The following is a 13,878-nucleotide window of genomic DNA, read 5'->3' on the forward strand; positions in this document are numbered from 1 at the left end:
CTGTGTTTATTTTATATAAAATAACCTTGAAATGTGGTCGTTAATTAGTAAAAATAAAACAAAACAAAAAACCCCCACACTATTTGCTATATGAATCATGGAGTAAACTAGAAATGAGCACGCAAGCAATACATTTGTCTTGCCTACATACCTAGTGTATCTGATGGATTTCAATGCAGCTTTCCCAAGTGAATTTTACATTAATAAAATAGATTTCATTGGCCAACTAGTCCATTATTACTACTTAAGCATTCAAATTGCTGTAGGTATAGTTTTGTGCAAATAGGGATGTTCAAAAAAAAAACGAAGTACCCATGACAACTGGAAATTTTGAACAGCGGAGAACATACTTAATGGTACTTCTCTATACACGGTCTTCATTAGATTGTTGGGGGAGTATTTTGTCTTGCAGATGCATGCAAATGTTTCCTTTTCCATTAAGGCAATATTTTCTTGTTTCCACTGTCCTCATTTGCACTATACAAAACAAAAGTTTTTTTTTTTTAAAAAAAAAAGAAAAAAAAAATCCCAAGGCCTCCAATAGCTTTGTTTTCCAAATCAGACGATGGCTTTTGCAATCAGAAGGAAAAATTGTAATTGAACGTGGTCTATTTTACTGAGGCTAGGAATAACATTACCTTACATTGCAAACTCTCTCCAAGTAGACTTAGTAGATTTATGCTGAACTTGCAAAATAAATGCTGTTTTGATAGCATTAAAAGAACAAACAGCACTCTGTTGGCCTGTTTTCATTAGGGGACACTATGTTTTTTTCTCTAAGAAATATCTAATGTATTTTTTTAAGTGCAGTAATAAATTTTAATGGATGTTTATTTTTGCTAGGCTTTGAATTTTTTTAGTCCAGTACTACGTTCAATGCTGAAACTGTTTATGAATTTGTTGTACTTTTATTCCATGGAGCATTTTAGTTATTTTTAATGAATATATGACAGTGGAAAACATAGTGAGCCCTAAAAAGTAACGGATAGCGATTTGAGCTATCAGCATTTGTTCTATCATCAGTATGTGGGCCCCTTAACTTCACATGCACACAATTCAGCCCTCACTCAAAAGACAGAATTATTAAGTTTTTTACTGTATTTGTCAGTGTAGTATCAGAGTGCTTCAGAAACATTGATTTTTCCATCAGAAACATTGATTTTTTGCAGATTGTGCAGAAGGTGAGGATGTCTATCACCCTTGTAATCAAGCAGGAGCAGCCAGCATATCTGTAAAATAGATAACATTCAGACACTTTTACTTTACTTTTAACTTGGAAGTTCCAGGTTGAGGCACCTGGCATCAGCGGTCTGGGACATCCCTCCCTTACACACACTGGTATTTTCACAGATACAATGTGCAGAGTATCTGTTAATATGTGGTTTAGTCGTAGTACATATTGTGTGTGTGAATACAGGGGAAGTTGCTTAGAAACTCTGTCATCGTGCGAAGGCAGCGTGCCACCACTCAGCCCATGTTCCCCGCAGCTTCCTCCCTCAGCCCCAGTAGTCCTTCAGGATTGTCCTTGTACCGGGGGCAAAAGCAGCAGGCCTGGGCGATGCAGGCAGCTACCTCAGCTCCTGTAGTGCCCTGATTCATCCTAGATCATGTTTGAAGTGATATCACAGAAGGGTATATTGCCTTTTTTTTAAAAAAGGTATATGTTATGAAAGCCATGTTATTAAAGTTGATGTAACCTTGGCTTTTCCTGCTTTTTGAACACTTGATTCCCCAGCTTCGTTTGTTCTTTATGCATGTAACTTCAGTGTGGAAAAAAAAAGTCATCTGGCCTTGTACTGATACTTAATGTTTTTAGCAAGCCCTGTGGTAGGTTTGAACTCATTGGATAGATTTCTGGCATTTGCACTAACAACAACTGGTAATGGAAATAGGATGTTACTTGCTGTGTGAATCTGTAGGGGATGGGCAGCATGATTTGCGGTTTTACCAGCAACTTCATAACACTGTTTAATTTTCCAATAGGTGGATAGAAGCTTTTCAAGAAGGCACAATATTATAGCAGTGTCAGCAAGACTGAACCAAAATGTCCAGGGATGATGGTAAAACAGAGTACAGCAACTGTTGCAAGAAAGTGAATCCTGCCACGTCAACCTAAAAAAAAAATATGTATATTTGTCAGCATTAGGGTTTGATGCATTTTTAGCGTAAGGTAATATTTTTTAAAAGAATTGTGTGTATTTCTATGTTGTTACAAAATGTGTTATTTATTAAATTCCAATGTTTACTTTAATGGTCAAAATTGTTTGTGAGGTTTGCATTGAGGTCCAAACTTCCCTTGTTTTCAGAATGACAGGTTGGTGAGTCAACATACTCCTAAAGTTTGTGCTTTTTACTTTTTTTTTTAAAACAACAATTCATTTATTGCAATTGTGTAGTTCCTTGTGATTTGTATATAGGTTTTGAGTTTCTGATACTCAGCTTGCAATTTAACAAAAACAGATCAGAATAGGAATTTAAAAGATTTTGGATATTTGTTGGCTATGTAAACTCCTTTATGAGAGGTTGTATGATAAAATGCTGCTCCTTTTCTTGAATGGTAGTTGAAATCATGCATACTGATTAAAACAGTACAATAAATTCTGTATCGCAGAAGCAATTACCTAGTACAGTTCAATTATGAAAAAATAGAAAATGGACAAACATTTTAAAACAGACTTTGCAATTACAGAGAGAAAGCAGTAGAGCTTTTACAGTACTACAGATGCCAAAGAGACTAAATGAGCTACTTTCAAACAATTTCAGGGTATATTTTCTTGTATGTTTCCATTAGTAATTTAAAGCAGAGTAAAAATACATTTTTGGCGTACAGGGAAAAGATTAAATACATTGTTTCAAAATTGTGTTGAATGAGTTCTGTATGCCCTATGAAAGACTGTGTAAACTATTGTTCAAAGAACACTACACAAATATATGGACCCCATCTCCCAGAAACTTAAACTATTGTATATTTAAATAATATGCTTGAACTGGAATTGCCATACCCAGAAAACACAGCTTCTTTTTTCTTTTTTTAGTGCAGATGGCAATGAAATTGTATACCATTCTTTGAAATACCTTTTGTTTACACTATGATTTGTTCTGTTTGACACTTTACAACACAGTTCAGTTTTAGTTTGTTTTTTTTTTTTCTTTAAGAAAATTGTCAGTATACCTCATTAGGAAATACTTGCTGATGATTCTGGTGCATTTATTCTATTTAAGTTTTGGAAAAGATGTTATCACTGTAATAGCATAAATGGAACTAGAACTATGAATGACACATGAAAGCAAGCCATTTTTATGTCAAAAGCGATGCACATGTAGCCAGTTAATTTTACTGTATGCAACATTTTTTGGTAGTCCTCTTAATCAAACTAGTTGTGGAAATGGGATTAAAAGCAATTAAGTACATGTTAATAACTTTATTAAGGCCTGACAAAGGAAAGAAAATGATGATAGAATAGTAGTCATCACGTAAAGACCATGAATGAAAATGCAAGCCAAAATTCTTGTATGCCCTCAAATACCTCAAGGTCTAAATACTAACATAGACAGCTCTGAAGAGACTTGATTTTCCTGAGCTGCTGTTAGGTTAGTAGTAGGCTTTGGAGCCTAATGCTTAACATTGAGTATCTGAGTATAATTTCATTGACTTCAAGCATTTCAGTAAAGAACCTTTCTGAATCAGGGACTTCAGGCTGTAGATCCGGCTTTTCTGATGAATGCTAGAGATTTGACCAGACAGTGTTTGAAATTCAGTGGGAGTTGGATCAAAGCCTTTATTCACTCTTTCTTTTAATGCAAACATGATAAATAAATATTCCTTTGTTATATATAAAGGGCTTTTACTTAGTTTTTCAAAACCAGCTGCTGACTGAAGCCAAGTAAGCTATTAATTTGTCTCTTCAGGGTGATTTCTGACATGGTTTTTACTGTATCCAAAATAAATCTGATACTAGTGTAACATAGATGTGCCGTAGCTGTTCCAGTTGATGTTATCAAGGAGAAGAGCTCCTTAATATTTTTATATGGACTGCACACCAACTAAGATGGGAAGCCATGAACTGGCAAATAAATAAGAAATTTGAGTAGGAGCAAGTTTCATTTAGTTTTAATTTATGGACTGATATTGATCTCTGTGCTGCAAAACTGAAACAGAGCAATAAAAGTCAAAACACAGGCTGAGTAAGGTGCCCAAGTTCTGCCTCCTGTGTGGCGACAAACTACCTCTCAGTGATTAGTTGCAGAGCAAGAAAATAGCGTAGAAGTCAGAGGACTTCTTCCAGAAGCAGAGATCAATCAACAGATTGTCTGTGACAGGAATGGATTTGAACAGAGCCTTAAAAACAATAGAGCACATATTGCTGTCTGTGTGTGAAACAAATGAAATAGTCTCTATGAGCATGTTTGAATATTTCTTTTCCCCCCTTCTCCAGCACCAGTGCTTTTTATCACGTGAAGAGCCCCAAACATAGTTTCTTTCATAACATTTTCAGGTGGTTGCTTTTCAAAGTGTTACTTTATTTCTCCACCTTGCCTCCCATTTTAATTCTTTACCATCGGAAGTAAAGTCGCTTCTTGATTTGACCCTTACATTAGAAAATTCATTAAACAACCAGTAGTTATTAAACACCTGGCTACCTCTTGTTATATGCATCTATTGTTGTTAATTTAAGATTGGTTAGTAGAGTATGAGACGAACATTAGCATTGAAGATTAGTTCTAGCATCTTTGTTCTAGGATAACTGAAAAGTCTAGGATCCTGAATTGCTTTTAAGAAATCTTTGACTTAAAACTTTCTTTTATCCCCAACGGACTTGAAACAAAGGGATAGCTGAGCAACTTTGGAAAACATTTTACTACATATTTTTTGTGTGTGAAAGTCGATTGCCAAATTATGTTTATTGCATCATAATGTTGTTGCGGTTTAACTGAAACCAGGACAAATGTAAGGAGAATGTTTGGAAAGATACATTCAATGCATGTTTGCCATAACTGCTGTCCCCTGTTTTTTACCATCTAAATATGCTTTTATTTGGAGCAGTCACAAATTGTACTGTCTAAATGAAAGAATGGAATCTTTATTTTGTAAATGAAAACAACTTAAAGTTGTTGTAAATATTCCTGTGGATATGTATCATTTTTGTATAAATAAATTCACGTTAGTTGAGTCTGTGTTTGTTTTTGAAATATTTTCAGGCTTTTATGTGTTGTGTAACTCATTCATTCACTGCTTTCCAGGCAGCAGAATTTGCTGCCATTATCCTGCACATCTGTCTTACTTGGAAGTCCACGCTATGCTTTGCCCTTACAAACAGAAAAAAGTACAAAAAGGTGTAAGCTGTGCACACCGACCGACAGCTTGCTGCTGGATCTGACCACCTGATACAGCGGTTTTAAGTGGTCCTGCTCACGTCAGCCAAGACACTGCTCACACTTACTACAAAGATGATGTGTTTGCCGTGAAAATTATTTCCACCTTCCTGCCCTGCTGTCTTTCCTTAGCTACCTCTTGCCGTGTAGTTCTTGGCTTACTGTTCCTTCTTCCCCAGCCCCTCGAACTAAAATCCCGCGAGTTCATGATGTTTGTTTTCTATTGAGGCCAGTTTGCAGGCAAAATGCAACAATCCAAAAATTTGCTCCTGCGCAGTCCCACCTTGTAGGACACCAAGTAGTGGAGCTTTATCTCCTGAAGCTACCCCCAGCCCTGGGGAATGACTGCCCTGAGCTTCATCAGCCCAAGGCTGAGCGAGGCTCCCTCTGCCCATGTGCTACAATGCAGTGTGATTTACAGGGATGTGAGCAGAACCTGCAGCTGCAGCAACAGCTGACGAGGATACATCAATCCAAAGAGAAAGCACTTCATTAACGGAATTGTCTTGAACGTTTATTGGTGGAGATAAGTCAGTTCTGGACCACAAGATGCTAAATAAAAGGGCTATTCTCATGTCTTATGTTGAAAATAGCTCAGAAATCATTTTGTCTCTTACTTTTGTGAGGACATAGGATTTTTGTCTCCCCCTCTTCAGTCACAACTATGTGAATTTTTCCTGGTGCTGTGGTCATGTTTATTTTTTGCAAAAGAAAGTAATTCCATCATCCTACTTTTCTTGCTGGTTACTGCATCTTATACTCAAGCTTTGTTTTGAATTTGTTGAAATTAATTCTTCAGCACATCGTTATGAATAGACATACTGCTGGCAAAGAAAGGATCCTAAGAAACAAGCATCCTAAAGAACTAGGAGATTTGCATCTATATAGATGAAGGGTGTTGCATTAATAAATGCAAAATCCAAATTTGCAAAATCCAATTCTGCTGCATCTATTAAAGTATGCCTGAATCACGCAGTTTCTGTTCGCACAAGAATTGCAGCAGGGCCTGTAAGGGAGAGATTTTTCTGTCAGGTTAGTTATGCTGCCTCCTTGTACATCTCTGATGGATGTTTGAAAGCAGTTCTTTTGGTAACTTGCAGTAACAGCATAAAGGATTTTGCTTCTACATATTTTTGATAGAGATGTCTCATAATCCTGGCTGACGCAGCTGCATGGGCATGCCTTTCTAATACGGACCAAGCATGAATTGGGTCACTTGCTAAAAAAAAATCAAAACATTTTTCACTGCTTAGTGACATTTCTGCTCTATTGAGAGTATTAGAATGCTTGTATGAAATGAGCTTTGGTGCAAGCTCCTTGGCATTAAATTAAACTGCTGTAAGCCTCATTTAGAAGGTGGACGTGCGAGTCAGGCTAGCATGGGAATTGACAGGTACCATAAATTGAGAGTGGTGTAATATTCTACGCTTTCAGGAAACGCTTAGCAAATTAATTGCTCTAATTTAACATTTTTCCATAAAAATTTTGGCTTTTGTGATGTGTTTGATCAAAAAGCGAAACATGATGCTTGCAAATACTGAATTAGCAATCTTGAACTGGAGTTGCTAGATGCAACTATAGCTGTGGGACGTTGGAAGGAAAAGCAGTGAAGGAACTGGCAAGATAAAAGTGTGAATGATGACCTTATTGCCCTCTACAGCTACCTGAAAGGAAGGTGTAGGGAGCTGGGGGTCAGCCTCTTCTTGCAGATAACTAGTGACAGGACTAGAGGGAACGGCCTTAAGTTGCACCAGGGGAGGTTCAGGTTGGAAACGAGGAGACATTTCTTCTCAGAAAGAGCAGTCAGGCATTGAAATGTGTTGCCCAGGGAGGTGGTGGAGTCACCGTCCCTGGGGGTGTTTGAGGAAAGGTTGGACGTGGTGCTTAGGGCATGGGTTAGTGGGTGACGTTGGTGGTAGGGGGATGGATGGACAGATGATCTTGGAGGTCTTTTCCAACCTTTATGAGTCTATGATTCTGTATTAAATTAAAAGTTACATGGTGTCTGATCATATATTTCTGCTTTGGTTGACGCTTATGTCATCTGATTCGGTAGAAACCGTGTAAAACGGTTTGAATGCATAAACGAGTTTCAGAACCTGAAGCTGTGCATACAGCCTCTGTGATCCTTAGTTTCCAGCCGCTGTTACCACAGCTATACAGTCTTCATTAAACAGATGGAAAAGGAAGAAGAAAAAAAAGGTTCATTTAAAAAATAAGGCTCTTTAAATCGAGGTTACTAAAGTAATTGGCGAAAATTAAGCAATTAGCTGTCTCCAGGCCGGGCCACAAGAAGGCAGACACCCGCAGAAGAGCAGCGCTATGCTCCTCCAGCGCCCCTGCGGAAGCCTTGGGGCGCTCGCCGCCTCCCCAGAGCCCACCCGGAGCAGCGCCCCCCTTCCGCAAGCCCCTCGCTTTGTGAGGGCCGGGGGCGGCCCTCAAGCACCGAGGGCTCCTCGCGGCGCCACGAGGCGCCCCCCCCCCGCCCAACGGCCGCCCGCGGCCCTGAGGCGCCGTTAACGGCCGCCGGGGGCGGGGCGAGGACCGCCCCCTCCCGGGGGGCTCTCTCCGTGCGCAGCCGCGGCGGCGGGGCGGGGCGGGGCCGCGAACTCTGACCCCCGGCTCGGGAGCCGCCGCCGCCAAATAAAGCCGCCGGAGCGCCGCCGGGCCCCGCAGGTGAGGCGCCTCCCCCGGCGGCCGCGCGGTAACGGCCGCCAGCGGCCATTAACGGCCGCCGCCCTCCTTCCCCGCAGCGCGGCGCCGCCGCCGCCGTCCCGGTGCCGTCCCGTTCCGCGCCCCCCGACCTTTCACCTACAGGAACCGCTTGTGCCGCCCGCATCCGGGCAGCGCGGCCCCGCGGCGGGGAGAGGCGGCCCCGGGAGGGGGGAGCGGGCGGCCGGGTGCTGCCCTGCCCGCTCCGGCCCGGCCCCGCGCAGCCATTTTGTGCGCGGCGTGACGGGGCGGCCGGCCCCGGGCGCCGCTCCGCGCCTCGCGCCCTCGCTTCGTGCCCGGAGGGTGCCGCAGGGCCCCGAGGCACCGCCCGGGGTGGAGCTGGGGAGGGGGAGGTGGGCGAGCGCTGCAGCCCGGGGGGGAGGCTTTTTGTTAGCGGTGTTACCGCGTGTGTGGGCACGGCTCTCAGCTGAGTGGGGTCCTCTTCGTGCGTAAAAGCCCTGATCCGGAGCTGCTAGTAAATAACAGGGTGGATTTGGAAGGGTGGTGTGGTAGGCAGAGCTGCTTCCCTGCCTGTCATGGAGAACTCAGGTGGGCAACAATTCCCATAGCCTGGTGTTGGAGAGCCTCCTGTGTTTTAAATCAGCCTGGCGTAAAGAGAAATAAAAGTATTCAGTGGGGCTGTGGGGGAAGCAAAGCACCACATTGCTGTGCTGGGGAGGCAGTGTGTGCCTGCAGGCTCTTGTTTCTCTACTTTATAATTTTGGATGCTTTTTTTCCTATAACAGTATTTTGTGAATGAAAATAACTCTATAGATTTTTTTTTTTGCCTGTTAGTCCATGGAGGCCAGTTGTGCCATGAGATGTCCTACTCCCACAGAGCAGTTAGCCTGCAGCTTGCTCCTTGCTGTGCAGCTATCCTTGGGGATACTTGGTTGAGGGAAGTCTTAAAATCTGAAATGCTTGACTGCTTCTGTCTGTAATTCTTCACCAAGAGACATTGCAGACCCTCTTTTATCACAGGACCAGATATTTTCGTGTGGTGGTGGTCAACTGCATTTCTGGCAATGTAAGGAGCATAACCAGCATTTGACGGGGTGCACAGTCCTCAGCTGCTTCTGTACCCCAGAAATGGGGAGCTCAGCTATGTACGAAGGGATAGAGCAGGGTCAGGCTGTTAACTTGTACGTGTTTGTTCTACTGGCAGGAGTAATGGGTTTCAGCTGTCAGTACCATAGCTGGCAGAGGGTACGCCTCCCTTTCCTCCTTCATCCTGGCTTAAGCAGTTTTTGTTAGTAAGCTTTGTCAACCTGAGTTATTTTGGCTGAAATGGGTCGGGGAGCTCTCATGTGAGTATCTGCTTTCACAGAGCAGAGGGGATGTTAACATCCACCGTGAGGAAGTGGTGAGCAGCATCAGTGAGGCACCACGAGGCAGTGGTGAGCAGGGCGTGGGTATGGGGGTGGCTGTTTGTGATGGGCACAACGTTTTTGTGTGCCCTTGCTTTTTTAGTGTACACACACAGGCTGTAGCATGCAACTCACCAAGGACCATCAAGAAAACTGAAAAATACCGAACCTAGGTGCTGGTGATACAAAACGTCCTTTTTTTTTTTTTAAACAGTTAAATGTACTGTTTTTTTCTTCAGTGCTGTTGAAAGCTGCTTTTGGCATTTTAAACTTGTGCCAATGCCTTATTGGTGTAAGGTAAGCTGCCACAAAAGAGAGCTTTATAAGCATGAAAAATGACGGATGAAATTGCAGAGGCGCAGTTAATCAAATTCTTGCTCTGTCCATATTCATACCTTCCAGTCATCAGCCTTTTATTCCAGGGATGCTGCATTAAATTCTACCAGCCACAGTCTCAAAGCAACAAAGGATTTATCTTCTGAAGAATTACTCTTCATTTCCAGTTCTTGGAGATTAGAAGGACTTGAGCAAGACCCATGTATCTTGTGATACAGTACTGCAGACTTTGTAAGGAAGGATGAGCCTTTCTGAAAATCATGGTGTAAAAATTGCCTTTCTGTATCAATACTTAAATTGATTTTATTGGTTTGGCTGGGCCTTCTGTGAAAGGCTGTTCAGATTTTAACTTGAAATGAATTTCTTCAGCTTAACATCAAGACAGGCCGGGCTAAGCTAAGTATTTGCCTTTGTAGGAAGTTAAACCAGTAACTTGAAAAATGCAAAGCACCAAAAACTAAAGCCAAACCATCTTGTTTTGTCATATTAGCTTTAATTAGCGGTTATTTCTTTCCCAATAAGTTGAGGTTGCTAATCATAGCTTGGAAGTAAATTTGTGGTGTGAAAGCTGCCCCATTTATTTTGGTAATGATTATTCTGGAGTATGAGTAGGACAGTGTAAGTGTCAACGTGACTAATGCTTTCACTCGTCGCTGCTTAGTCTGAATGTATTTCCCAGAGCGCTTGACATACGTGTTCATAGGAATTTAAAAAAAAAAAAAGCCTGCTAACAAAATCTAATCCTGTGATCCTGTAGAATTGATGAAGAAAAAGAAACAGCTCAGGAAGAAAGTGATGATATTTATGATATTTATAAAGGGTTGTTTTTTTTCTGAGGCTGTCAACACCGATTTACTGGAAGGATAAATTCAGTCCTTTTTTTTTTCCCTGAAGGAAGGTTCTGCAGGCAGGAACGTGTGCAAGTTGTGAGGGGGGGAGTAAGTGGTACTACTGCTAAATAGGTTTGCAAGTCCTTTCTGTAGCGTGCCTTCGTTTATCAGCTACCTGTCTGTAGTTGTGTGGATGCTCCAAGCAGGCATGTCACATCACATTTCATGACGTGCTGCTGTCACACTGTGATGGGCGTGTTTTGAAAGAAGGATTTGTGCTTGCTGTGTGGTGGTAGCACAGTCTTTGCATGCCAGGTAGGAGAAGTGACCGGGCTGAAACTAACCCAGTGAAAGGGGCGGAAGCGTTCAGCCAGATGCACTTCCTGATGGGGTTTGTTGTGCGGCTCCAGCCGCCGAGCCAGCGCCTTTGTTTTTCTTCCTGTGACAGCACAGGGTTTTGCCAGCCTCGGGGGAGATGCAGTCCGTGGTGGGAGGTGTGCTGGGCAGCTTGGCCAGCTGAAATGGCCGTCCTGCACCTAGCTCTGGTGCTTGGCCAGTGCCAGGTGAGCTGGATCTGCTTGCAGACAGCCCCTCGCCTCCCCTGCTCCGTCCCATGAGCTGCTTCAGCTCTCGGGTGCTTGGGCTGCTTCTGGAGGTGGTGCACAGGCCTGCAAGTGAGACTGTCCCCTTTCGGTGGCCTAACCTGGAGGAGGGACTCTGCAATTTCCTTAAAATTCAGCCTAGCGATGCTCTTTCCTCCCACTCTAACTCTTGCTTACATGAAAAATTAAACATAGCAATTTTAAAGCAGCAAGAGCAATAATTCTAAATGAATTGCACAGGCACGGCTGCCAGTGCATCTTTTTCTCTATTGCAGTGTGCCTTCTAATTATTCCCTCGAGCGTGTACAAGCACCTCATCTTCCCTTGCCTGCAGGTTTAGCTGCTGCAGTTTCCTGTGGTTCCGTCTCTTACATACGTGCTCGCTAAGTCCTGATGTCTTGCAAATTCAATAAACGCTATCTGACTGGGTGTCAAGAGCCACATAAATATTCCTCAGCTCATCGACGAGGAGAATATTACTCCTTTGAGCCTGCCAACTGTTGTACCATCTTGAGCAATATGGCTTATAGTGTGATAATCCAAGAACAGATCATTTAGGTTCATGTGTTCATTGAGCTTTTTCACATGTGAAGCATCAAGCAGAGTAGTGTCGTGTGTCTTACAAATGTGTTTGGATTCCTTGGCTTAGCTGACGATCCGCAGAGCATTGCAGAACGCTGTTCCAGAGTATCACGAACTCAGTTCAAAACAAGTAACAGAACCTCCTGGCTCTGCCACATTTAATCACAGAGGGATTAAGTGCTTTCCATTTTATGTGCAGATATTTATTAAACAAGCTTGGCATCGGTTGTGCTGAATTCTTAATTAGCACATGATGCGAAGGGAAGTGAGGCCTCGTTTCCATTTTGAGGTACAGAGCAGCTGTGAGCCCGGTGTGATGACCTGGGCTAAACCAGTATATCCTTAGTTTGTTTTCTGAGGTTTGTTGAAATCATTTATTACTGAAGCAGTATGACTACAGAAAGAGATTAAGGCAGTTTCTTCTAAGAGGGAATTATTTTCTAGCTCGCTTTCCATTCTATTAACCTTTTGAGCTTTTCAAGACCAGGAAGTAAATTTCACATTGCCTTCTGCAGTCATACCTCGTTAGCATGCCTGTACAAAGCTCTTCTGTAGCTATTAGTTCAAATGTGCATCTGATCTTTTACAGGTGTATCTTTCTCAGGTGCATTTGATCCAGAAAAGACCCCTGTATTAACACCTTCCACATGTCTGTGGAGTCATTACTGCAATCATTATGCATTCCATATTTATATTTTAATATACGGAGTCAAACTGGTTTGACAGTGCCAGGAAGATAGTTAAACCATTTCAAATTTTATGAGCATTGTGTTTGCAGCAGTAAAACGACTCTGGGTCAGGCTTATGACCATTTTTTGGAAGTAATCTGGAGATCTCTGGGCTGAATGCATTTTTCACGTGCTGTATCTTCATACCAAATGCAGTCTGTTCTCGTTCATCTGAAGGGTGCTAAAGCAGAATCAAGATAATTTATAGTGGGGCAACTGTACCAGTAACAAAATGTAACTGAACAAGAGATGTTACCATTTATACTAAGTGGAGAGTCCAAACATCAAAAAATATTCTTACTGCAGTTGCTTTTGAAGTCCTTAGTCTACCCTGGTATAATATTTTGGTGTGCTATTAGTCGGAAACTTCCTGCTAAGATAATTAAGGTCGTGTAACTTTTGTCCCAGGGGAAGGATACGAGTTACCCTTTGATGTCTTCTGGGTGTAGCTGTACCAGCAGAGGGATTAGAGGCTGTCAGATCTGCTGGCTGGTCTCATGGGAGTGTTTCCTACCCATTTTTGTAGGAGTAAGCCAAAAGCAAGCAGTTTAAATAGTTCTTTCCTGAGTTATTTTGACAAGAACATTGAGGAAACTACAGCACATACAAGCTGAGGAAGTGGAGAAGAAGAGTGGTTGAGTTTTAGTGCAAGATAATGAACATCTTCCACCGACGCTGTGGTGCATGGAGTACTTACCTAAAGTAGCGATGGAAAACCATGGGTTGTGATGCCAGCTTCAGTGCTGACAAGTTTGGGCTGACACTGAAGACAGTGATGTATTCAAAAGTAATTTTGATTCCTCCTGCCAGGAAGGTTTGCCAGCTTATTTACTAGGGACATAAAGTAATAATAATTTTGTAGGATTTACACACAGAAAGAGATTAAAGTTGCATTTCATTTGTGAGTCTGAAGATTAGAGAGATGCAATAAATGCCACGTAACTAGTAGAAAAGCGGTCTGATGCCTGTCTTCTGTCAAAATGCCTGCTTTTTAGAGGCTTTAATAAATGGGGCTGGTGGACTGAGATTTTAAAAAGAAAATAGTTGGATATATTATCTCTCCGTGGATTAGTTTCCTAGATTTTTGGAAGTGCTTCCCTCTTTGGTTTTAATTATATGGAAAATATTGTCAAGCACTAGAGAAATAACTTCAAAAACAAATGCAAGGGTTTTACTCTAAAGGTAGATCTAATCAGTGTAAGTACAGCTGCTAATACTCGTGTTACTCTGTACCTAGATGAAGAGAAGAGTCTTCCTGTGTTGGGTATCTACCCTTAAGCAAATGATTTGTCCCTGGCCTCAGAAATTTACTACTAATGACAAAATGTGCAGACAGGTCATCATAGAC

General features: G+C 42.1%; 2 protein-coding genes across 20 annotated transcripts in view; both read left to right on the plus strand.

Annotated features, from left to right (window-relative positions):
* FGD6 (FYVE, RhoGEF and PH domain containing 6) overlaps positions 1-5,170 on the plus strand; it is a 72,799-nt gene extending 67,629 nt beyond the window's left edge. For both annotated transcript variants that reach the window (XM_080577458.1, XM_080577457.1), the window contains one exon: positions 1,984-5,170. In XM_080577458.1, the coding sequence (XP_080433584.1) occupies positions 1,984-2,020 (37 nt within the window). In that variant the 3' untranslated portion in view covers positions 2,021-5,170. The remainder of the gene's footprint in view (positions 1-1,983) is intronic.
* A 2,072-nt stretch (positions 5,171-7,242) lies between these two features.
* NR2C1 (nuclear receptor subfamily 2 group C member 1) overlaps positions 7,243-13,878 on the plus strand; it is a 52,158-nt gene continuing 45,522 nt past the window's right edge. For 4 of the 18 annotated variants that reach the window (XM_080577459.1, XM_080577465.1, XM_080577466.1 and 1 more), the window contains exon 1: positions 7,901-8,049. The gene's annotated coding sequence lies outside the window, so the exon portion shown is untranslated. Of the gene's footprint in view, positions 8,050-8,111; positions 8,635-9,691; positions 9,750-13,878 lie in introns of those variants that run through there. The other 14 variants (XM_080577474.1, XM_080577475.1, XM_080577471.1 and 11 more) reach the window with 9 other exon arrangements.

This window comes from Anser brachyrhynchus, assembly GCF_964034855.1.
Source record: "Anser brachyrhynchus genome assembly, chromosome: 1".
NCBI classification, from domain to species: domain Eukaryota; kingdom Metazoa; phylum Chordata; class Aves; order Anseriformes; family Anatidae; genus Anser; species Anser brachyrhynchus.